This window comes from Pongo pygmaeus, chromosome 5 (assembly GCF_028885625.2).
Source record: "Pongo pygmaeus isolate AG05252 chromosome 5, NHGRI_mPonPyg2-v2.0_pri, whole genome shotgun sequence".
Taxonomy (NCBI): domain Eukaryota; kingdom Metazoa; phylum Chordata; class Mammalia; order Primates; family Hominidae; genus Pongo; species Pongo pygmaeus.
This window is the reverse complement of record NC_072378.2, coordinates 108,395,166-108,420,629: the sequence shown is the minus strand read 5'-3', so window position 1 is coordinate 108,420,629 and position 25,464 is coordinate 108,395,166. Positions and strand designations below refer to the sequence as shown.

At 37.5% G+C, this 25,464-nt stretch overlaps 1 protein-coding gene and 1 pseudogene across 4 annotated transcripts in view; both read right to left on the bottom strand.

Annotated features, from left to right (window-relative positions):
- AFG1L (AFG1 like ATPase) overlaps positions 1 to 25,464 on the bottom strand; it is a 235,885-nt gene that overhangs the window by 47,892 nt on the left and 162,529 nt on the right. For all 4 annotated transcript variants that reach the window (XM_054490002.2, XM_063667056.1, XM_054490003.2 and 1 more), the window contains 2 exons: positions 1,864 to 1,934; positions 1,507 to 1,607 (listed from right to left, as the gene is read on the bottom strand). In XM_054490002.2, coding sequence (XP_054345977.1) covers positions 1,507 to 1,607; positions 1,864 to 1,934 — 172 coding nt within the window. The remainder of the gene's footprint in view (positions 1 to 1,506; positions 1,608 to 1,863; positions 1,935 to 25,464) is intronic.
- LOC129039836 (U2 spliceosomal RNA) lies at positions 21,597 to 21,720 on the bottom strand (annotated as a pseudogene).

Below are 25,464 nucleotides of genomic sequence, written 5' to 3'. Positions count from 1 at the left end.
GTAGATAAAACTCAGTGTCTGCTCCAAAAGAGACCATCTTTGCCTTCCTCCCCCAAGATTCAACAGGCCTGTCTTTTCCCGTTCCCCTCTTCTGCAGAAAGTGGAGGAGCTTCATCTTTTGGATATACAAGATTCTTCTCAAGTTTATTTTTCTTGCAAAATAAGTCAAACCTAAGTGGGAGCCTTAATAGAATTTTGTCAGGAGATGTTAGGTTATCAGGACCTTAAAGATTGATCCAGGAGAGGTCTGAAAGGTCCATATCACACAGAATGCACTATCAGAGATCAACATTACCACCCTGTCGGAGGATCCTCATTGATCCTAAACTTTACTGGTTCTGAAGTGCTAGATAATTGCTTTTTTGAGACGGAGTCTCGCACTGTCACCCAGACTGGAGTGCAGTGGCGCGACCTTGGCTCACTGCAAGCTCCGCCTCCCGGGTTGACGCCATTCTCCTGCCTCAGCCTCCCCAGCAGCTGGGACTACAGGCGCCCGCCACCACACCCGGCTAATTTTTTGTATTTTTAGTAGAGACGGGGTTTCACCGTGTTAGCCAGGATGGTCTCAATCTCCTGACCTGATGATCCACCCGCCTCGGCCTCCCAAAGTGCTGGGATTACAGGTGTGAGCCACCGCACCCAGCCGTCACTAGCTTTTAAGAAAAGCACTCATAAAATGGCCACAGGTATAAGTATTTTGTCTTTTTCCTTACTGAAAAGCACTGTTCTTTAGTCACCTAAAAGTCAAGATAAATCAGAGACCAGCTAGAATGATGAATTAAGCATGTCAATTGAAAAATTATGCTTAAAATTATATCTAATTTGGATTTGTTTTCCTCAAGATTTGCAATCAATAAATACATTGAATATCCACTGAGCACTGAGAATTCCAGATTTTTTAAAAGACAGAATTCATATCTATAATGAATCTGCAGTCAAGATCTTTCTCAGTTATATGAATGTGTGCATATACAGCTGAACATTTTTTCTCTGTTGAACATATTATTTAACATATAATATAGATGCCACAGTTATAAAAATTCACCTTCTTTGACCCTGGCCCTAGTAGGTCCGATGTTATGGCAATATCAGATGGGCAATGAGTACAAGGAGTGGAAATTCTTTTATGTGATGCTTACTTGGATCATGATAGCATTATTTCATCTTCCTTTTCCCTAACTCTCACCTCAAATATTTTTCCAAATTCTCTTATGTTTGACTTTTACAAAACAGCCCCAAAACTGATATTATTTTTGCTTCTAGCAACAGTTGACAGTTCTCTCTGCATTTCTAATTTTGCATTAGAGCCTCTCTAAGTGCAAATTTTGTGCCAATATCTATAAAAAGCATATGGCAAAAATAGATGAGTATTTCCCTTAATGAGACTTTTCAATTGATTCTGACTCTGTGAATGGTATTTTAAAATCTGAAATGGGCAGAGAGGAAAACATGAAGTATTTTAACATGTGAAAAGGCCAGTGAGTCTGGACGTGCCTGGATACTTACTCTCTCACACAGCTCTTCAAATGTGCAGTCGGCAACGGTTCCACAGGCTTTATTCAGGCGCAGCTCTCTGCCTTGCACTTTTAGAATCCTTGGTCTAGTTACTATGGGAACATGAACAAAGACTCAATCTTGTCTGGATAATTACTATAAAATTCATCTCTTACAGATAGGAAATGCATAGCTTGATGAATAATAGCACATGATTCAACACATAAATTAGACAAAATGCTGATACAATGACTGCCACTTGAGCGTGGCATCAACCCATATACAGCAATGGAACTTATTAATTGGTCAGTGGAGATTGGGCATTGTGTTCTAAATGTATTCTCTTTCAAGAGAAATTAACTTACGTACAATCATTTTGTTTCTGAGCCAGCTCATCAAACAACTTATCCATGACAGCCTCCACATCAGCTTCACTTGTGCTACAGTGAAAAGAATAATAGAATATGAAATTAATAACACTTGAAGCCAACATCAAACAGCTGCCTGAGCCTGCTTAGCTTTTTGCCCATAAAAAAAAAGAACAGGATGTTATGCTCTAAATACAAACATTAGATTTAGAATACACTTAAAAGCAGAGAATATTAACTCTCAGGTAGATGATTCTGCCTTATTTGCATACACTGAAAGACTTCTGTGCTTCTAGCTGTTTCCAGTAATGAGACGATACAGGCAGAGTAAATCCATTAATACCATGTGTACACAATGAGAAGAAAGCTTCTGGCTCTCTCTTGCATGCAAAACAAGAGCAAATAGACAAGGCAGTCAAGCATCCAGCAAAGTATCCTTTGAAATCTCTACTGAGAGGGTACATGTGAAATTAAATATTGAAGCTGCATTTTAAAAAAATCAAGTCAAGCCACTGACTGAGAGGATCAAACCTCCAGAATTAAATTACTACCTTCGAAATACCAACTTGATCTGCACATCAATAACTTTGTCAGACTTCTAGTATAAGGACAATTATAGACCACACAGTTTCTCTCAAAAGTCTCCTTGTTGGAAATTGAAGAAAACTCTCTCCTTCTGTGATGCCCACTGTTACAGCTACTATGAAGTTAGTCTCATCACAGAATCTTTTGTATTCTAATTAGAAATCACCATATGGTTTAGGGAACTCATATATAAACGTGATGATGCTATGGCCTTTTTCCTCTCACCTTTTTTTTTTTTTAAGAGGGGTGGTAAATTAACAGTCAATAAAATAACTGGCAGAAGAAATAAACTGTTAAAAAGAGCTTCAAGTAAAAATGTAAGTTTACTTCAACTCCACTTACAAACTTTTACAGGTTAACCTGCCAGTATGCTTAATTTTGACACACAAATCACTATTACGTAGCTGTGGAAGCAATTAAACTAAACTCTGGACATCCATCTTACTAAAGTCTTACTGAAAATTAGTGTGACAGGTTATCTTTTATTTAGATTAAGCTTAAACTAAACAAATTCTCCCTTGAGATAATTATCAGGTGGTAGGCATTTAATACACAAGCACCCAATTCTTCAACTGTTCTAGAGCAAATGTCTTTAAAATGCAACAAAGCATATAGTTATTATGAAAAGTTTGAAATTGTCACATTCCAAGTAATAACCACTCCACCTCAAATGACATTAAAAACATCATTTGCAATGGGCAACTTTGCAGGAGAAATGCTATTTGACTTCCATGAGGTCTGGTGTCATATTCAAATAAAGCAGTATTAAAATAATGAAATGACACTATAGAAAGTAATTTTAGAGACAGAAACAATCTTAAAGGAAAAAGAAATCACACAAACCAATGTAAATGTCAATGCTCATGCCAAGCACCTGTCTGTTTAGACATTATTCTTGAGAATTCATTTGGAACCAACACCACCTTTGGTGTATACAAGCAAAAAAAGAAGAAAAAAAGCTTAAAAGTAAGCTACTTTTTGAGCCCATATAGCCAAGACAATCTTAAGCAAAAAGAACAAAGCTGGAGGCATCACGCTAGTGAACTTCAAACTATACTACAACGCTACAGTAACCAAAACAGCATGGTACTGGTACCAATACAGACACCTAGACTAATGGAACAGAATAGAGATCTCAGAAATAAGACCACACATCTACAACCATCTGATCTTCAAGAAACCTGACAAAAACAAGCAATGGGGAAAGGATTTCCTGTTTAATAAATGGTGCTGGGAAAACTGGCTAGCCATATGCACAAAACCAAAACTGGACCCCTTCCTTACGCCTTATATAAAAATTAACTCAAGATGGATTAAAGGTTTAAATGTAAAACCCAAAACCATAAAAACCCTAGAAGAAAATCTAGGCAATATCATTCAGGACATAGGCATGGACAAAGGTTTTATGATGAAATCACCAAAAGCAATTGCAATGAAAACAAAAATTGACAAATGGGATCTAATTAAACTAAAGAGCTTCTGCACAGCAAAAGAAACTATCATCAGAGTGAACAAACAACATACAGAATGGGAGAAAATTTTGTAATCTACCCATCTGACAAAGGTTTAATATCCAGAATCTACAAGGAACTTAAACAAATTTACAAGAAAAAAGAAAACAAACAACCCCATCAAAAAGTGAGCAAAGGACATGAACAGACACTTCTCGAAAGAAGACATTCATGAGGCCAACAGACATATGAAAGAAAGCTCAACACCACTGGTCATTAGGGAAATGCAAATCAAAACCACAATGAGATAACATCTCATGCCAGTTAGAATGGCGATTATTAAAAAGTCAAGAAACAACAGATGCTGGTGAGGCTGTGGAGAAATAAGAACGCTTTAACATTGTTGGTGGGAATGTAAATTAGCTCAACCATTGTGGAAGACAATATGGTGATTCCTCAGGGATCTAGAACCAGAAATACCATTTGACCCAGCAATCCCATTACTGGATATGTACCCAAAGGAATAGAAATCATTCTATTATAAAGTTAAATGCACATGTATATTTGTTGCAGCACTATTCACAACAGCAAAGACAGGGAATCAACCCAAATGCCTATCAATGATGGACTGGATAAAGAAAATGTGTACATATACACTATGGAATACTATGCAGCCATAAAAGGAAGGAGATCACGTCCTTTGCAGGGACATGGATGGAGCTAGAAGCCATTACCCTCAGCAAACTAACACAGGAACAGAAAACCAAACATCACACGTTCTTGCTTCTAAGTGGAAGCTGAACAATGAGAACACATGGACACATGGAGGGAACAACACACACCAGAGCCTGTCAGGAGCCGGGGGGAGGCGGAGGAAGAGCATCAGGATAAATAACTAATGCATGTGGGGCTTAATATCTAGGTGATGGGTTGATCGGTGCAGCAAACACCATGGCACACATTTACCTATGTAACAAATCTGCACATCCTACACATGTATCCCCAAACTTAAAATAAAATATATATTTTTAAAAAGTGAGCTGGCCGGGCATGGTGGCTCATGCCTGTAATCCTGGCACTTTGGAAGGCTGAGGTGGGCGAATCATCTGAGGTCAGGAGTTCGAGACCAGCCTGGCTAACATGGTGAAACCCCGTTTCTACTAAAAATACAAAAAATTAGCTGGGCGTGGTGGCATGCGCCTGCAATCCCAGCTACTAGGAAGGCTGAGGCAGGAGAATCGCTTGAACTCGTGAGGCAGAGGTTGCAGTGAGCCAAGATCGTGCCATTGCACTCCAGCTTGGGCAACAAGAGCAAAACTCTGTCTCAAAAAATAAATAAAATTTTTTAAAAAGTGAGCTGCTTTTAAGGAACATAGCGAAAAGAGAGCAACACCACCCACTCAGTATGGTCTGCTGTCATTTAGAAAGTTAATCTTTCCTTAGGACAGGCACATTACTCAACATAGGGGAAAAACTGAATTCTGAAAAACAACCAAGAAAGAAGACAGGCCTCCAAAAGCATATTTGGTGAATAAATAATTCCTTACAATCTTCCTCAGTGGTGATTTCTTTATTACTCTATGGTCTCGTATATACTATATTATCAAAATGTGACTCACTAAGCTTCAATCACGTCACCTCTCCTAAGTCACCTGTGAAATTACAATACTTGATTTTCTATATAGTGAAATTACATGTGAAATATCACAAAATTATTTTTATTATAACAGTGTCTTATAAGAATTCTATTATAGTCACTCAGAAGTTACAAAATGCAAAATAAAAAATTTTATTGGTGTAATCCAGGCGTGGTGACGCATGCCTATAATCCTGGCACTTTGGGAAGCCAAGGTGGTCAGATTACTTGAGGCCAGGAGTTGGAGACCAGCCTGGCCAACATAGCAAAACTTTATCTCTACAAAAAATACAAAAATTAGCCGGCATGGTGGTGCATGCCTGTGATCCCCGCTACTCAAGAGGCTGAGGCACGAAAATTCTTGAACCTGGGAGGTGGAGGTTGCAGTGAGCCAAGATCATGCCACTGGACTCCAGCCTGGGCTACAGAGGGAGACCATGACTCAAAAAAAAAAAAAAAAAAGAAAGAAAGAAAGAAAAAGAAAAAGAAAGAAAGGAGGGAAGGAGGGAGGAAAGGAGGAAGGCAGGGAGGGAGGGAGATTGTGCCACTGCCCTCCAGCCTGGGCGACAGAGCGAGATTCCGTCTCAAAAAAAAAAAAAAAAAAGATAGCTCGGTGAACAAGAAGCATATGTAAAATCATTCTGTTTTTAACAAGTAATAACAAATGCAAAGTAAAATAATAAGATGCCATTCTTCTATCCAAATTGGCAGAGAGAAGGAAAAAGATAAACTATCCTAAGCAAAGAAAATGGACATTCATTTAAAAAAAATTTTAAACTTTTTTGTTGTATATATTAAGGTGTACTACATGATGTTTTGATATACATAGTGAAATTATGACTACAGCCAATCAAACTGACATATCTGTCATCTCATAGTTACCTTTTGTGTGTGAGGGGTTGGGGGTGGTAAGAGCACCTAAAATCTATTCTTTTAGCAAATTTCCAGTATACAATACACTATTTTCAACAATAGTCCTCATGCTGTATATTTGATCTTTAGACTTAGTCATCCTTTGTAATTGCAACTTGCTACCTTTTGACCTACCTCTCCTCATCCCTTCCCCTTCTCCTCACTCAACCCCCCATCCCTGGTAATGACTACTCTATTCTATTTCTACATATTTGATTTCTCTGTTTCTAAGTATTTGATGTTTTTAGAAGATCCCATATACAAGTGAGATCTTGTAGTACCTTTCTGTCTGTATCTAGCTTATTTTACTTAATATAATGTCCTCCAGTTTTATTCATGTTGTTGCAAATTGCAGGATCTCCTTTTTTAAGGTTGAATAATATTCCATTGTGTATATAGACCACAATTTATCCATTCATCCATCAATGGACACTGCGTCCTTAGAGACTTTTAAACATAATGCTTTCCCACTGTGCTCTGTTCTGTATAATGACTCCAGAGGAACTTGGAAATATGAAAAGAGAAGAGTAAGCAAGTTTCAGAATGAAGCAAGAAGGCAAGTGGAAAACATGGTCCCATAATTATATTTCTTGTCGAAGTATCCTCTGGTGTAAATAGGAGGCAGCATGTTTTCAAATTTTTAATAAGAACATGATGGATTTGGGAGGCCAAGGTGGGCGGATCAAGAGGTTGGGAGTTCAAGACCAGCCTGGCCAACATAGTGAAACCCCATCTCTACTAACAATACAAAAACTTAACAGGGCATGGTGGCGGGACCTGTAATCCCAGCTACTCGGGAGGCTGAGGCAGGAGAATCACTTGAACCCGGGAGGGGGAGGTTGTAGTGAGCCAAGATTGTGCCACTGCACTTCAGCCTGGGCAATAGTGTCAAAAAAAAAAAAAAAAAGAAAGAAAGAAAGAAAGAAGAAGAAGAACATGATAGAACATCAATTTAAATGAAACATTCTGAATTTCATTTCTATGGACCAATACTATCTTAGGAGTGATGGGAGATCCAAGAGTATTGATAAAAACATATTTGCATCAGAGGTTTAGTCCAAGAAAAACGATCAGGTCCAGTCCTGGGGCCAGTGGTATTTAGTTCAGTCTTTTACAGTGTCTCTGCCTTCGTCATAGTTCTGAAGGTTGAGAATTTGTGTTCTCATGAATTATTTCCAGAGGTTTCAAATCTTGCCCTAAAGAAAGATTCACTCACATTCACTACATTCCACTTAGTCACCTTTTAGGAAGATGATCAATTGAGAAGAGTTGAAATGATTCTGTCAGCATGTCCTCACCATTTCTCCCTCCTCATGGTTGACCAAGATTCCGGTCGACCAAGATTCTTGTTTAATAGTTTATTACAAAGGATATCTTAAAGGAAATAAATACACAGCCAGATGAAGAGATACATACAATGAGCTCTGCAAGGGTCCTTAGCACAGGAGTATCTGTCCCCTTGGAGTTGGGCTGTGCCACTCTCCTAACATGTGAATGAGTTCTTGTTCATGTTCCTGTCAATCTCCTCCTGTTCAGTTATCTCAAACAACACTCTTATGTACAGCTGGGAGGAGTATAAAAATAGTACCAGATTTCAGGCAAACATAATACTTAATGAAAGTACTAAAAATGTGTATGTTTTTATGAAATATGAAACTCATAGGAATTTTACCTATGGACATAATAATGGTTAACTACTACAAGGGTGATCACTGTAATACTGTTCCTAGCATGACAAAAGTGAAAAAGAAATGTCCCACAATGGGGAATTTGGTTAAGTACATTTGGATACACTTATACAATGGAACAGTAAGCAGTTCTGTAAGTGCAATATTTCCCTCTTGTCCTAGAATTGCAATTAAGGCACAAAGTTGATGGTTAGAGTGTTAAGTATCCCTCTACTTTCTAAACAGAACTGCCAATGAGCCACCTAGTGCCAACAGCCATTAGGTCTAGACTTCTGCCCTCATGGTTATATAAGCAGTGCCACTTCTATTGCCACCCCTCCTCCACCATCTCCTGTTATACTCCACAACACAGTGTCTTTATAAGGAGGGGGAAATGGAACAACAGTCACTAGCTTTTGGGTATAGTATGTGTGATAAGAGCCTTTCCCTCCCTTCCCCTTGGGAGAGAAGAGGATGACGACTTATCCTCCCCAAAGGCAAGTGATGGGGGAAGTGTTCTCTAAGAGAATGACTTGGAAAGATTAGGGAGCCTAGAAGAAGGAACGACTGGCATTGCTTTCCTTACTTGGATGAGCAGAACCTTAATTGATGGGAAATCAGAAGGTGAGAGGTGGAGTACAGAGCCAAAATTAAGCAGACCAGTTCTCACAAAAGAACTCTCCAAAGGCTTGGCACTAGCAGATACAATTGAATATACAGGTGAGGAGTTAGGCTGCAAACAGGGGTATTTGTTTGAAAATAAGATAAAGACAGTTCCTTAGATTCTCTCCTTCTGCTTGGATAGCCAGATTCCTGCCCTCCTCCACTCCAGCAGAAACTGGCAAGTCTGGAATTCTAATTAGGGGAAAAAGTCAGGCTGGCAGGACCAGAGGAAAGCAAAAAGAGAAAGCAGATAAGTCTGTCTTTCTTGATGGTCCAGGACACATACTCCTCCTGTGCAAATAACTCACAATCTTCCTATGCCCAGCTATCACCAGCCACTCAGTTGATACAAAAATGCAAGTTAGTTCACTGCAACCTTGGCATTATCACTGCACAAAGCCCTCTTCAGCACACAGCACAAGTACCATCCTATAAAATCCCCAGCAAGCCTCTGTCTCCTTGCAGCCACCTCCTTTCTTGCTGACCTGCCTATTGCACCCTTACAATGTATTTTCATACTTTCTGTAATACATTTGTCTTTCTTTACCCACAACTGTCTTCTTCTTATCACTCACACAACCAGCCAGATAGTCATTACCCACAACAGTAAGTTTAGCAGCTGGGGTAGATTTAACAATGAAGAAAAAGGGAGAGATACCATACTGAAAGCCTACATTAAAATTTTTTTTTCTTTTTTTTTTAATGTCCCTTGAGTCGTATAAAATCCTACATATTAAATAGTGTAACTAACAATCTGTACCTTTTCAGCATCCAGAACCCTACCAGCAAAACTTCTATCCCAGGAATTAGACAGAAAGATTTACCTTTGGAGGAAACTGAATAGCCAAAAGAAAGACTTACAGATATTCACATTTGGAGATCTCCAGTGAAAAACATGACCAGCCACCTTATCACCCTCCAGTGAAGCCCACCAATCAGTAAAACTTTGCTTATGCACTCAGAACTTCTGATCAGCTTTTTAATGCCTCATTCTTACATGTGAATGGACAACCAAGTATTTCCAAAGGTAAAAGACAAAGACCCAAAATAAAGACATTTTTAAAAGGACCTTGGAGGAAGCAAAGAAAAAACTAAGAGAGCAGAAAGGGAAGAACACACTATAATATGCTTGGAGAGAATAAGATATTGCATTCATAAGACAAAGAAGAATGCTGTAAACCAAAAGAACAACAAAGGCATAAGGAAGAGCTCTAAATAGGACTGCTAGATCCAAAATGCAGGAAAAGGATTAAAGGAAAAAGTTGAGGTCATATCAGAAGATAGAACAAAAAGACTAAAAAAAAAAAAAAAAAAAAAGGAAAATAGAAGAGAAAACAAAAGAACATTAGAAGATCAATTCACAAGGTTCAGTTCAATTCACAAAGTTCAGGAGGAGTTCCGGAGAATATGAGGTGGGGTGGAGGGGTGGGGAGAAGAAAAGAATCAGAATAAAATTGACTTTCCTAGAACTGCAGGACATGACTTTCTAAAGTTGACAAGGTTCAATGAATACCCAGCACAAAGAATGGAAAAAAGCTCCATTCCAAGGCATATCCTTATGCAATTTCAGGAAACCAGGAACAAAGAGACTATTCTAAAAACTTCAAGAGGAAAAAACAGGTCAAATATAAAAGGTCAAGAAACAGATTCACATCCAACTTTGTAACAGCAATAATGGAAGCTTGAAGATAATGGTATAGTGTCTAAAATATTCTAAGAGAATATTATTGTGTGATAACCATGATCAGTCAAACTATTAATCAAATAAAATAAATACATTTTTTGGACATGTGAGTTTTCAAAATATATATTTCCCATGTACCCTTCTCAGGATGATACTCGAGGGTGTGTTCTATTTAGAACAAGGGAGAAGAGTTCTGCTTCTAACAGGACCAAGTTGGCTCTGCTTCAACCAACCCTCCCTGTTGATAACAACTATATGTAAACTCTGGAAAAATATAAAAACAGGAATCTGAAGGCATGGGACAGTGGACAGAAGTGAACAGATTCTGGTGGGGTGCTGACATTTGGGAGAAGGGATAAATATGGGGTTAGTTACCCAGTCTTGCAGCTTTCAGACTGAAGACAGTGCAGTCAGTACTGCTCAGGTCAACTAACACTCCAGTAGAAAACCTGCAGTCCTTCTGACATGAATAACCAGAGGAAAGTTGAAAGTTGGGGAATCCCAGAAAATATGTTCTCAAATTCCCAATAGATATTAATCTTAAAAAATATCCTGAAACCATAAGTTATTCTGTATTTATTACATTTTATGTGTTTTCAAACAATAATGCATGCCCATAATAATAGTGAATCATTTCTCTACCATAGGGTTATATTCAGTAGTTTTCTGTAAAATAACAGTATAATAATAAATGCATGGCTTATCACTATTATAAATCAATGTACTGTGACAAGATTATATGTTGCAATAACATGTAACAGTGATCTCTACCTGATACAGACATGTAAAGTGGAAAACATAAGACCATTAACACAAAATAAATGCTAAGTAAAAATTCCTTTAAAATGTAAGTACCCAGTGGCTCACACCTGTAATCCCAGCACTTTGGGAGGCTGAGGTGGGTGGATCACCTGAGGTCAGGAGTTTGAGACCAGCCTAGCCAACATGGCGAAACTCCATCTCTACTAAAAATATAAAAAACTAGCCAGGTGTGGTGGCAGGGGCCTGTCATCCCAGCTACTCGGCAGGCTGAGGCAGAATCATTTGAACCCGGAAAGCAGGAAGTTGCAGTGAGCCAAGATCGCGCCATTGCACTGCAGCTTGGGCAATAAGAGTGAAACTCCGCCTCAAAAAAAAAAAAAAAAAAAAAGTAAGTACCTCAAATATTAAATATGTAAAAGTTATTATTTTTAAAACTAAAAACTTCTGAAACACAATGCATTAATTACCCTGACAGTCCTGATCTTTGCTGGTTGACAAATATTCCAGACATAGGAAAATTCTTTCATTTTGCACTGACATTGGTCAAATCTCTAAGAGTGCATCCTAAATCAATTTCAAGTTGGGTATAAGTACATATTGCTTCATATAAGCTCATTTCCCTTATTCACATGTATGTGACTTCTCTCACTCAATATTATGTTTGTGAGATTCATCTATATTGATGTGTGTAGAAGTAGTTTGTTTATTTTTGTCATTGTATAAAATTTTTGTCACTGCATAAAAATATCACAATTTATTATCATTTTACCGGTGATGGGTGCATTTGTCTGCTAGGGCTCCCATAACAAAATACCACAGACTGGGTGGCTTAAACAACATATATATATACGTTGTTTAAAATATATATATATTTTTAAAAATATATTTTAAAAAATATATATTTTTTTTAAAAAAATATATTTAAAAAAAAAATATATATATATATATTTTTTCTCACACAGTTCTGGAGGCTAGAGGCCAAGATCAAGGTGCTGCCAGGATCGATTTTTGGTGAGGGCTGTCTTTCTGGCTTGCAGATGGCCGCCTTCACTATGTCCTCACATGGCCTTTCTTTCCTCTGTGTGCACGCACTCTTGGGGTCTCTGCCTTTTCTTATGAGACCACCAGTCCTATTGGATTAAGGCCCTATCCTTATGACTTCAGTAAATCTTAGGTACCTCCTTAAAGGCTCTATCTCCAAATATAGTTCCAATGGGGTAAGGGCTTCAACCTGTGAATTTTGGGGGACACAATTCAGTCCACAACAATGAGCATTTGTGTAGTTCACATTTTGGGGATACTGTGAATAGTGCTAATATGAACATTCTAGTACATTCCTTTTGGTAAACTCATATATACATATCTGTTGGGCATATGGCTAGAATTGCTGCTTATGGGGTACACCTATGTTCAGTGTAGGAGATGTTGCCAGTTTTCCAATTGGTTGTAGCAATTTATACTCCCACCAGTGATACAAAAAAAGTTCCATTTTCTCCACATCCTTGCCAATACTTGGCATTTTCCATCTATTCCATTTTAGTGATTATGGTGGATAAATTATAAATGACTTCAATATAAGTTGCCTCAAGTTTATTTTTTAACAAGGGTGGGGCATAAAAACACAAATATAATTTAATTAACAAAAGACTTAATCCATAGTGTAGTGACTCATGCCTATAGTCTCAGCTACTAGGGAGGCTGAGGCAAGAGGATCACTTGAGCCTAGGAGTTTGAGGCCAGCCTGGGCAACATAGTGACACTTTAAAAAAGTGTCACTATGTTTTAAAGTGTTAAACATAACTCTTTAAAAAAGTTAAATTAAAAGAATTAATTAAAAATTAAAAATAAACAATATAGTTAATCTAGAAACATTTTCTCAATTGTCATGATACACATAAAATTTTAAAACCCATGTTTCAAGATATCTTCACTTTTTAAAGTAGGAAAATTTAAGAATACAACTTTATTGTAAAAACTTTAGGGCCCTCTTGTTAGTTCTGTAGTGAAACCATTTAAAAATATAGTAATATTGCCTTACACTAAAAATCTCTATTCAGAAATATATCCATGCTTGTGAGGCTCTAAAGAAGGACCAGGATTATCTCATTTTTAAAAATCTGGTATTTGGGACATAAGACCTAAGGTCAGCAACAAGCCTATATGAAAAACAAATGTACAAAAAAATATGCAAGGATATAGATTATATACAAATACAAACAGTGATTAAAATTAAACTGAAACTGTAAATTGAAAGATATTCCAGCCTAACCAGTAAAATTTGAGGAAGTAGAGACATCTGGTAGTCAACAGTAGTTGTATGGAAAGAGCACAGCATGAAGACGGCACTAAATTTAACATGATTTTTTTTTTCCGTGTAAATAAGGAGCTAAATTTAGAGTTTTCTTTTGGGGCTACAAGAATATAATGTCACATAGCATAGAAGAAAATATCCCGTTCAGCTTTGTATAATTCCATTTTAACCACAAAGAAGAGTATCTTGAGTAATAGTGACCTGGGTAGCATAAAAATGATCAGGTGGAAATAAATAAATTAAGTTCAGATGCTATAAATCATCTCCCCTTTCTTCTCCTAAGGAGAGACAGACACTGAGTAAGGATAAAGAATTTAAGTGACTTCCTTTCATTCCTGTGAAACAGCTCCATTCTGAGTAATTGCCCCATCAGTGGGATGCTACTATAAAGTAGGCCTTTGTGCAGATAATGCAAACAAGAAAGTCTTCCCACAGATAATCAAAAGTTGATCACAGTAAAGAAACTGAAGTCATTTCTGATGAAGAAGCAGAGTCACCCTTTTCAAGCGTTTTTTTGTTTTTTGTTTATTGAGGGGAGGGGGTTGGGAGGTAGGGTTGAGGAGCAAAGCTCAACAGAAGATGGGCTCTCTTTTCTTTTGTTGTGCAATGCCCTGATAAAACCCATCCATTTCATTGCTTCTGTCACCTTTTGTTAAACTCAGAAACTGCAGCGGAGGGGCAGGTTTCTATTTTCTATTGAGTAGTACCACTGTGTCTTTAAGTCAGAAAAACCCTGGAATCGACCGCTGTTCAGTTGCCAGGAAATTTGGCATCAACTCCTACAGGAATCCTGTGAGTACAGTACCCTGGATGAAAAGCCTGAGTGCTCTGGGAGTATGAGAATCATGATTTATTTTTCCATATTAAATTAGTGAACAGAGAGGAAAGTAATCAAGTCATTTCCATTTTGAGAAAATTTCTACAGCTAAAATCAGGCATTCAACATAAAACTTAGACTCAAAGAAACAGAACATGTCAAAAAAGACCTTATTATTGCTGGATCATTTGAAATTCTCAACAAAAATTCCAAAACACTTGGGGGTTTCTGGAAGAGGGTCACGCATGAATTTAAATGGAAATTAATTTCTTCAAGAACCTCCTACTTCATTAGGATTGACTCAAGGGAACAGAATGCTACCCACACTTTGCTTCTTTATCCCTTTTCAAAAATCAACAGCTTGTTAAGGTATCAACAAGTAGAATAGGGTTGGCTTTCCTTAGTCCCTCTCTCTCCATGTTCTCTATTCCAGAGAGCCAAAGTTGATTCGACGCAGAAATTTCCCCTTCCTCTTAGAGTTCTTTGCCAAACTTCCCTGGCAGTGAGCCTTCTCACTCTACTGATTGCCTGTGCATTCATGCTGTACAGCTCTTTGTCCTCATACCAAACATAATCTGGGGCTGGAGGCAGGTCTAAAATTAAGTTGGTTTATACTCGCCTTAATATAAAACAGACTTGGTTGCATTTCAAATCCTGTAGGTTTGTTTTACATAACGAAATCAGTTGTTAGAATGGATTTTGTCTGAGTATTTATCTTCTCAATCACTCAAAGGCTTAACTGACTGTTCAGAGATCCATTTCAGTCTCTAAATTTCCCACCCTTCTCATTCACCTGGAGAGTAACTTACCTGGTTCCATTAATCTTGACCTGTACATTATGCAGAAAGTGGTATCTAGCACCTTTAGCTCTCAAATTCCAGACCTTCACCTCCACTTCTCAGCCACAAACTCCCATATAAAATTTCTGTCAAATCTATATATTGTATTTTTCCCCAAATAAATCAGTGCCATAACATCTAGAATTGCAACTTGGTAGATAGAAAAATACTTCTTTTTAAAATGGAATTTCAGAAAGGCTATAATTATTGAAGATTTCAAAAAAAAAAAAAAAAGAGGGAGAAGAAGTTGGAGAGTAAAAAGCTCTAACTCCTCTTCAGGAGAAAAAGATGGTCACATCCACTTGGGAAAGAGGCCAGAGGCCAGGGAATTTTTTTTTTTTTTGACAGAGTCTCACTCTGTCACCCAGGCTGGAGTGCAGTGGCATGATCTCAGTTCACTGTAACCTCTGCCTCGCAGATTCAGGCAATTCTCCTGCCTCAGCCTCCTGAGTAGCTGAGATTACAGGCATGCACCACCATACCTGGCTAATTTTTGTATTTTTAGTAAAGATGGGTTTTCACCATGGTGGCCAAGCTATCTTGAACTCCTGACCTCAAGTGATCCACCAGTCTCAGCCTCCCACAGTGCTGGGATTACAGGCATGAGTCACTGCACCCGGCTGAGGCCAGGGAGTTTTAATAGCTAAAAATGAACATACCAAATAACTAAAGACCTAGGGTTTTTACCAGATCAGCTTTTCTTATGCAGCAGATTGATCTTCAGTTATAACTGTGATCTATTTGGAGATGAAATAACACAATGAAAATTCTAAGGAAATCTAAAAACCCTCTTCTGTATTTTTATATGTATAAGAATACATATTATCTACTAATATACACATTATATATATACACAATTATTATTTACACTCTACTAGATGACTGTGGCCATATAATTGGATATTTTGTCAATGTGTTTAGCTGGATATAGTGGGCCAGCTCTATTCTGGTTCTCCTGCTGGAAAACAAACACTATTCAATAAAGGAATAGGAGATAAAAGGCATACTAAACTGACTGGTGGAATCTGATACTGAAGTCTATATTAGATGGACTTCTTTTGTTGCTGTACCACTTTATAGGTGCTGTTTCAAATAGTGAAATTAATTTCTAATTCAGTAGTTTTTGAGTTAATGCAAGATTAATTAATAAAGATTTAGAAGGACATCTAAATTATACCAAATGTACAATTTTGTGATTCGGGGGTGGTTTGTTTGTTTGTTTTTTGAGACAAGGTCTCACTCTGTCACCCAGGCTGGAGTGCAGTGGCACAATCATGGCTCACAGCATCCTCGACCTCCTGGGTTCAAGCGATTCTCCCACCTCAGCCTCTCAAGCAGCTGGGACCACAGGCACACAACACCAAGCCCAGTTAGTTTTTTTTAACCTTTGTAGACATGAGGTCTCTACATGTTGCCCAGGTTGGTCTCAAATTCCTGGGCTCAAGCAATCCACCCATCTCAGCCTCTCAAAGTGCTGGAATTACAGGCATGCACACAGCCTTTTGTGATTTTTTTTTCTTTTTTTGAGATGGAGTCTTGCTCTGTTGCCCAGGCTAGAGTGCAGTGGTACAATCTCCGCTTACTGCAAGCTCCACCTCCCAGGTTCACGCCATTCTCCTGCCTCAGCCTCCCGAGTAGCTGGGACTACAGGTGCCTGCAGCCACATCTGGCTAATTTTTCTGTACTTTTAGTAGAGACAGGGTTTCACGGTGTTAGCCAGGATGGTCTTGATCTCCTGCCTTCGTGATCCGCCCACCTCCGCCTCCCAAAGTGCTGGGATTACAGGTGTGAGCCACCGTGCACTGCCAGCCTTTTGTCATTTTCAATAGACATAAAAAAATTTTTTAAAACAGTTTACTTGGGCTGGGCACAGTGGCTCATGCCTGTAATCCCAGCAATTTGGGAGGCTGAGGCAGGTGGATTGCTTGAGGCCAAGAATTTGAGACCAGCCTGGGCAACACAGTAAAAACCAATCTCTACCAAAATAAATACAAAAATCAGCCAGGCATGGTGGCACGTGCCTGTAGTCCCAGCTACTCAATAGGCTGAGGTGGGAAAATGGCTTGAGTCTAGGAGAAGGAGGCTGCAGTGAGCTGAGATGGCACCACTGCACTCCAGCCTGGGCTACTACTGAGCCAGACCCGGTCTCAAAAACAAACAAACAAGAAGAAACAGTCTACTGGATCATGTCCTATAAAACACAAAACAAAAAGTTGTTGTTTTGTAGTTGTTTATAATATACAGCTATAAGTGTACAACAGGACTTTACTCATTCATAAAATATCAACAGGAGTTCTTATGACAAAGATACTACTGTGCATCTGCTTTTGAGAACCAACTATATTTCCCCACCACAGAGCCCTTCCCCCTCCCAGGTGTTCTTTGAGCACAGATTCATTACCATTACTGATCAGCTACTTATCAAAAACATATGGCAACACACAATGCTTTGATTTGAATCTGAGACATTTCAGTTTGAATACTTTGTATTTCTCATAGAAATAAATAGTTCTTCACTAAGAAAGTAACAAAAATACAACGAAAAAAATATTGAAAAAATTAAAATGTTACTAAAAAGTCAGATTAACCCCAGCTACATGAGAGGCTGAGACAGGAGGACTTCTTTTTGTTGTTGTCGTTGTTGTTGTTGTTGTCGTTGTTGAGACGGAGTCTCACTCTGTCGCCCAGGCTGGAGTGCAGTGGCACCATCTCCGCTCACTGCAAGCTCTGCCTCCCGGGTTCACGCAATTCTCCTGCCTCATCCTCCTGAGTAGCTGGGACTACAGGCATCCGCTACCATGCCCAACTAATTTTTTGTATTTTTAGTAGAGACAGGGTTTCACCGTGTTAGCCAGGATGGTCTCGATCTCCTGACCCCATGATCCTCCCGCCTCGGCCTCCCAAAGTGCTGGGATTACAGGCGTGAGCCACCACACCTGGCCACAACTTCTTGAGCCCAGGAGTTTGAGACTAGCCTTGGCAACATAGTGAGACCTCGTCTCAAAAAATCAAAAAACAGAAAACACTTAATGTAAGATAAAGCAGTAAAGGAAGAATAGATGAGGGGAAATGAACAGGAAACATAAAGAAAACAAAAAGTAAAAAGCAAATGTAAATTTAATTCCATCTACAATAACATAATTTGCAAATGAATTAAGCAATTTAATAAAAAAGCAGAGATTATCATACTGGATAAAAAAAGACCCAACTATATGCTGTCTATAGGAGACAGGTTTTGGATTCAGAGATACAAATAGATTCCTGATGTTTTTCTATTCTCTATCTCATTAATTTCTACTAATCTTTATTATCTACGTCTCCTTTAAACTAAAGGTTCCCTATCCATCTCTCTCTCTTTTTCTTATTTATTTATTGAAGAAGCAATTGATTTATGTCATTTAAAATTGCATCTTGATAAAGCTATAAAAATAAATTTTAAAAATAAGTATAATACCCTATCACACCTAACAAAGTTAACAATAGTTCCTCAATGTCATGAAATATTCTGTAGTATTTGCATTTTTTATTGTGCTGTAGCTTTTTTTTTGTTTTGTCTTTGTTTTCATTCTTATAGTTTGTGTGATTCAGGATCCACATAAGGCCCATGCACTGTAATTGGTTGATATGTTTCTACGTCTCCTTTAAACTAAAGGTTCCCTATCCATCTCTCTCTTTCTTATTTATTTGTTGAAGAAACAATTGATTTATGTCATTTAAAAAATCTGCAGTCTACATTTTGATGGATGTATTCCTGTGATGTTATTGAACATATTCCATTGCCCCATATTTCCTGTAAATGGATAAAATTCAGGTTTCATTTTGTAGCAATGATTATAGAATTTGTGATCATAAACTAGATCCATTAAATTATGAGTGTTTTACAAAATGGTGATATTCTAATTCTATTATAATTCTCTCAACATTTTTTCAATTGCTACCTAGAAAACTTTTATAAAGAGAAGCTTCCCCTCATCAACTATTTTGTTATACTATGGATCAGCTATTTTAAAACAGGCAGGAAAAATACTTGATTCTTTCCTTTTATTTACCAATTTTTCAGAATAATGGTCTAGACACTTCCACTTCTGGCCATGATGGGAATAAGAGGGCCCAGAGTTACCTATCTGCCTTAAACAACCAGAAACAATCTAAAATATATGAAACAATGGTTCGCAGACACTGGATAACAAAAAGCACAGTACAGCGATCCCCAGGGAAGGGAAACAAATCAGTTTAGCCTCAATTTACTGCCTGGTGAGTTTCCAGACTTCAGGAATAGGGACACAAACACAGCTCAGCATTTAGGAGGTTGAGAAAATAGAATTCAGCATTTGGGGAGGCTAGCACAGCTAGAATTTGCAAGGTATAATACTGGAAAAAAAGATATAGAGACAGAAGTCCAGTGATCTGCAGAGGGCTTCCCTGAGTCTTTAGCTGAGTACTAAACTGTGTATGCATAAGAAGCAACTACTTGAAACGGGCAGGTGGGAGAGGACCCACTGGAATCACAAAGCATTACCCCTGGAGCTCATACATGGCCAGGAATAGTTCATGTTCCCTCTAGTCAGAGGAAAGTCCTACTAAAGCATAGGGTATCAGGTGGAATTCTCAGAAGGGTATTGCTTCAGGAATAATTAGCCCTAGAATAAAGGCACTCTGGTTCTGCTTTACAAAGCCTAGCCTCAAGAGGATAAAATTGTTTCCAAGTAACTTAACTGTGTCCCAGAACAAAGTCTTAAAATACTTAAAGGAATACAAAAAACTCCAGTACCCAACAATATAAAATTCACTGTATCTGAAACCCAATTAAAAAAAGCATGAAAAGCAGGAAAAACAGCTCATAAAAAGGACAAAAATTTATCAATAGAAACAGACCCAGAAATGACATAGATGATAGTATTAGTAGACAAAGACATGAAAACTGCAATTATAAATATGCTGCATATGCTCAATAAGGTAGAGGAAGGCATGAGTATAAGAACAAACAAAGAAGATATAAAAAAGGAACCCCCCCGGCATGGTGGTGTGTGTCTGTAGTCCCAACTATTGAGAGGCTAAGGGGGGAGAATCTCTTAAGTCCATGAGTTCAAGATCAGCCTGGGCAACATAGCAAGACTTTGCCTTTTAAAAAAGAAAAGAAAAAAAAAGGGAAAGAAACCCAAGTTTAGCTTTTAAAAAGGAAAAACGCCACCTCTAACATGGACAAATACACTGGATTATAATTAATAACAGATTAGACAATGCAAAAGAAACTACCCAAAATGAAACACAAACACAGGAAGAAAAAAAGAATGAGAAAAGTGAACAGAGCATCAGTGAGCTGTGGGATAATATAAAGAGGTCTAATATAAGTGTAACTGGAGTCCCAGAAATTGAAGAGGAGGGGAAGGGATGGGGAGAAATTGTAAAGAAATAAGAGAAAATTCTCCAAATTAATTGAAAACTATAAACCCACACATCCAAAAAGCACAACCAAATCCAGGCAAAAGAAACATGCTGAAAACCACACCAATGCACATCATAATAAAACTGTTTAAAACCAAGATAAAAATAAAATTGTAGAAGCAGCCAGTGATAAGACTTATGTCCTTATGTAGAGAAGGACAAAGAATGCCAGTAGATTTTTCATGAGAAACAATGCAAGCCAGAAGAGAAGAAAGCAACATCTCTAAAGTACTATAAGAGAAAAAGTGAAGGAAGGAAGAAAGAGAGAGGAAGGAAGGAATAAAAGGGGAAAGGAAGAAAGGAAAGCCAGCCAGCCTATCAGCCTAGAATTCTCTAGCCAGCAAAAATCTTTCAAAAATAAAAGCAAAACAAAAACTTTAATATGAGAAAATTCATCACCAGCAGACCACTACTATAAGAAATGTTAAACAGTGTCCTTTAGGAAAAAGAGAAATTATATCGGGGGAAATTTCAATCTATATAACAGAATGAAGAATTCAAGAAATAGTAAATATGTAGGTAAATTGAAAGACTTTTTCTTATTTTAAAAATCTCTTTAAAGGATTATTGACTGTTTAAGCAAAAGTAATGACAATGTATTATGGAGTTTATAACCTAAAAAGATAATAAAGTACTGCATATAATAATATTATATAATAAAATACACAATTACATAATAAAATTAAAAAAAGACAATAAAAGCACAAAGCCCAGGATAGTAAAAATGGAAGTATACTATAGGTTTTTATGTTATACATCAAGTGTTATACTCTTACTTGAAGGCAAACTATGATAAGTTAGGGCTTACGCTAAGCCCTAAAGTGACTATTAAAAGAAAAAAATCAAGGAGGTATAGCTAATAAGAGGTAAAAGGGAATCTTAAAAAAATAATATGAAGTCAGAAAAAGGGGGAAATTGGAAAAAAGAACAGATGGGACAATAGAAAACAAATAGCAAACAACATGGATTAACTTTGAAAACATTACGCTAAGTGAAAGAAGCCAGGCACAAAGACCACATCTTATAGTATTAAACTGGTAAGAACAGATAATACACTTGATCTTAACCAAAAGACTGAGAAGTAATATACATCGTATATACAGTGGCACATTACTTAACAATGGTGATATGTTTTAAGAGTGTTGTTAGGTGATTTTGTCATCATACAGACATGATAGAGTATACTGACACAAACCTAGATGGCATAGCCTGCTACACACTAGTGGTGTACGGTATAGCTAATGCTCCTAGGCTATAAACCTATACAGCATTTTGCTGTACTGAATATTGTAAGCAACTGCAATATAATGGCAAGTATTTGTGTATCTAAACATAGAAAAGATACAATAAAAATACAGTATTATAATCTTATGGGACCACCATCATATCTATGCTATGGTCCATCACTGGCTAAAATATTACTATGCAGTGCATGACTATATTACATCTTATGTGATTCCATTTATATGAGATATATAAAATAGGCAAATTCCATAGAGAAGGTAGATTGGCAGAGGGTAGAGGGGTGAGAGGTATGACTGCTAATGGTTATGGGTTTCTTTCTGGGGTGATAAAAATGTTCTGAAATTAGATAGTGGTGATGGTAGTACAACTCTAAATATACTAACAAACCACTGAGTTATAGACTTTAAAAGTGTGAACTGTATCTCAATAATTTTTTTCTAAAAAGTACAAAAAAAACCAAGTAGGAAGATAGTATATTTAAACCCAGCCATATCAACAATCACATCAAGTGTAAATGGTTTAAACATCCCCAATTAAAAGAAAAAAATTGTCAGATTGCATAAAAAATAAATACCCAAATACATGTTGCCACAAGAAACCCATTTTAATATAAAGACACAGATAGGCTGAAAGTAAAAAGATGAGAAAAGATATATCATGCAAACACTAATTTTTAAAAAGCTGAAGTGGCTACATTAATATTAAGCATAGTAGAAGGAATATTACCAGGAATAATGAGGTTCAGTTCATAATGATGAAGAGGTCAATTCATCAAGAGAACATATCAATCCTAAACATTTATATACCTAATAATAGAGCTTTAAAATACATGAACCAAAACCAGACAGAACTGTAAGAGGAAATAGAAAAGTCCATAATTATACTTGGAAATTTCAGCACCTCTTTCTCAATGCTTAATAGAAAAAGTAGACAAAAAATCAGTAAGAATATAGGAGACTTGAACAACCCTGTCAACCAACTTGACCCAATGGCATTTAAAGTACACACTACTAACAATAGCAGAATACATAATCAAGTGCATGAGAAACTTGTTCCAAGATGCATCATATTCTGGGCCATAAAGCAAGCCTCAATAAATTCAAAAGGATTCAAATCATACAACATAGATTCTGTAACCATAATTAGTTAAATCTGGGAATCATTAACAGAAAGATGTATAAAAAAATCACCAAACGTTCGGAAAGTAAATAACACACTTTTAATAACCCATGGGCCAAAAAATAAATCACGAGAGAAAACATGACATAATAAAACGTGTGAGATGCAGCTAAAGTAGTAAAGAAAAATTTATAGTTTTAAAATGCTTATATAAGAGCAGAAAGGTTTAAAATCAAGGACTTAATCTTCTACCTTAAAAAACTAGAAAAGGAAGAGCAAATTAAATCCAAACTAAGCAGAAGAAAGGAAATAATGAAAGTTCAGAAATTAAGGATATAGAAAACAGAAAGTAATAATAGAGAAAATCAACACAACAAAAGCAGTTTCGTTGGGAAGATCAATAGACTTAAAACTGCAGTAAGCATGATCAGAAAAAAACAAAGAAGGCGATCTTTTTAAAAATCTTTTGATTATGAAAAATTTTACACATAAACACATGTGAAGAGAATAGTTCTATTAAAACCCCAATGTAATAATCACCCACTCAATACATGGCATGGTCAGTCTTGTTTCCTCTATACCTCCCCCTCAATTCCCCTACACTGGATTATTTTGAAGCAAATCCTAGACATTGTATTATTTATCTGTAAATATTTTCATTTCTGATTATTTCTTATGTAGAAAAACCTAAATGTTCTTCTGTGCCATGATGCTAAGAAGAAGTAAGACATAATCTGTAAACATCAAAAATATCCCAAATATCTTCATCCCTTCCCCAGACTGAGGAATTAGCCAGACAACAGTCAGAACCTCAAGAAAGTAGACAGTTTCTTTGATTGCCAGAGACAGAAATTCTATCTCTTGTTCTCTGAGGAACAGACTTCAGGGCCAGGCACGGTGGCTCACTCCTGTAATCCCAGCACTTTGGGAGGCCGAGGCAGGCGGACTGCTTGAAACCAGCCTGGCCAACATGGTGAAACCCCAGCTCTACTAAAAACACAAAAATTAGCTGGGCGTGGTGGCATTCGCCTGTAATCCCAGCTACTCGGGAGGCTGAGGCACGAGAATTGCTCGAACCTGGGAGGCGGAGGTTGCAGTGAGCCAAGATTGCACCACTGCATTCCAGTCTGGGCAACAGAGTGAGATTCTGTCTCAATAATAATAATAAAAAAGAACAGACTTCAGGAAGGCCCAGTGACTGGTGCTGCTGAAGGATGGGAAACTGACCTTTGATTTACACTGACAATAAACATTCAGTCATGGCTTAGAGTTTGCACCTGGTAATTGTACCTGGCAAGCAGGCAGGCATATAGCCAGAGTCTCCACAGCAATCAAGACTTACCAGGAGGGTATAAACCCACTCACCTAAGAATGACAAAGGTGATCTAATGGGACCCTTATCTTGATCAGGTGCTATCTTTGTCACCTAATGGGCCCTCAAAGGCCAAAAAAACTTACAGCTTCATCTGGGAATAAGCTCTATTATCTTCTGTTTTGTGCAAGTGTCTCCATGTGGATACATTTCTGCAACCTTGACTGCTAAATAAATTTTATAGTCTTAAACTGTGTGGTATTTTTCCATTGATACCATCACTATTCCATTGTGACACCATGCAAACTAGTGTGAGAAGTAGAAATGATACGAATATAATGGAGTCTAAAAGACACATGAGAGAATTTAAGGAACTGGAGGAAGAGTAGAGCTGGCTCATATTTGGCATAAGACCATAAAAATTTTGTTGTAGAGGATGAAATAAATATTTCAATGGGGTGTGCATACTGCCTGCTACAGGACTCTGGGCAGTCTAGCACAACATATTGAAACAAATGACGGCCTAAAAGGAAGGGGGCTGGACTTAAGCATTTTGAAGTTGCTTGCACTGGTGAATGTTTCAGAGGTTCTTCAGTGGGAATTGAAATTGGAAATGACTGGGCTAGCTGTCTAACTGGTAAGAAAAACTGAGACTGAAACTGCAGATTCCAGTGTTTGGGACAGAACTGTAATGGTAATGATGCGTGATGGAGAGAAGGTACCAAGCTGTCCTAGACACTCCACTAAACCCGAAGGTGGCAAGCTTAGAGGCAGAAGCTGGGTCTCAGCCAAAGTTTAGGTATGGGAAGATGTGATGATCAAGCTAAGAAATGTTTTTAAGTTTCATTAATCTGATTCTCACAGTTGAGAGCAGAGGAATGTTTGTAAGTAATATCACAGGCAAGAAACACGAGGTTTTTAATTATGGGGAAGTATGTTTTAACACATACAAGCTTCAGTCTTAGTTTTTACAGACCTTTCTTCTCAAACAGAGCTATAACCTTGAAGCTGTGTGTCTTTTTGTCAGCTAATTGTTATTCTTTTTAAAAATGGTGTTCAAAGTTATATTCTCCAAAATGATTTTCTATTTGGAATAGATATTTCCCAAGTGGAAAACTAAGAGTGCTTGAGACATAAAACTTCCACTAGTAAAA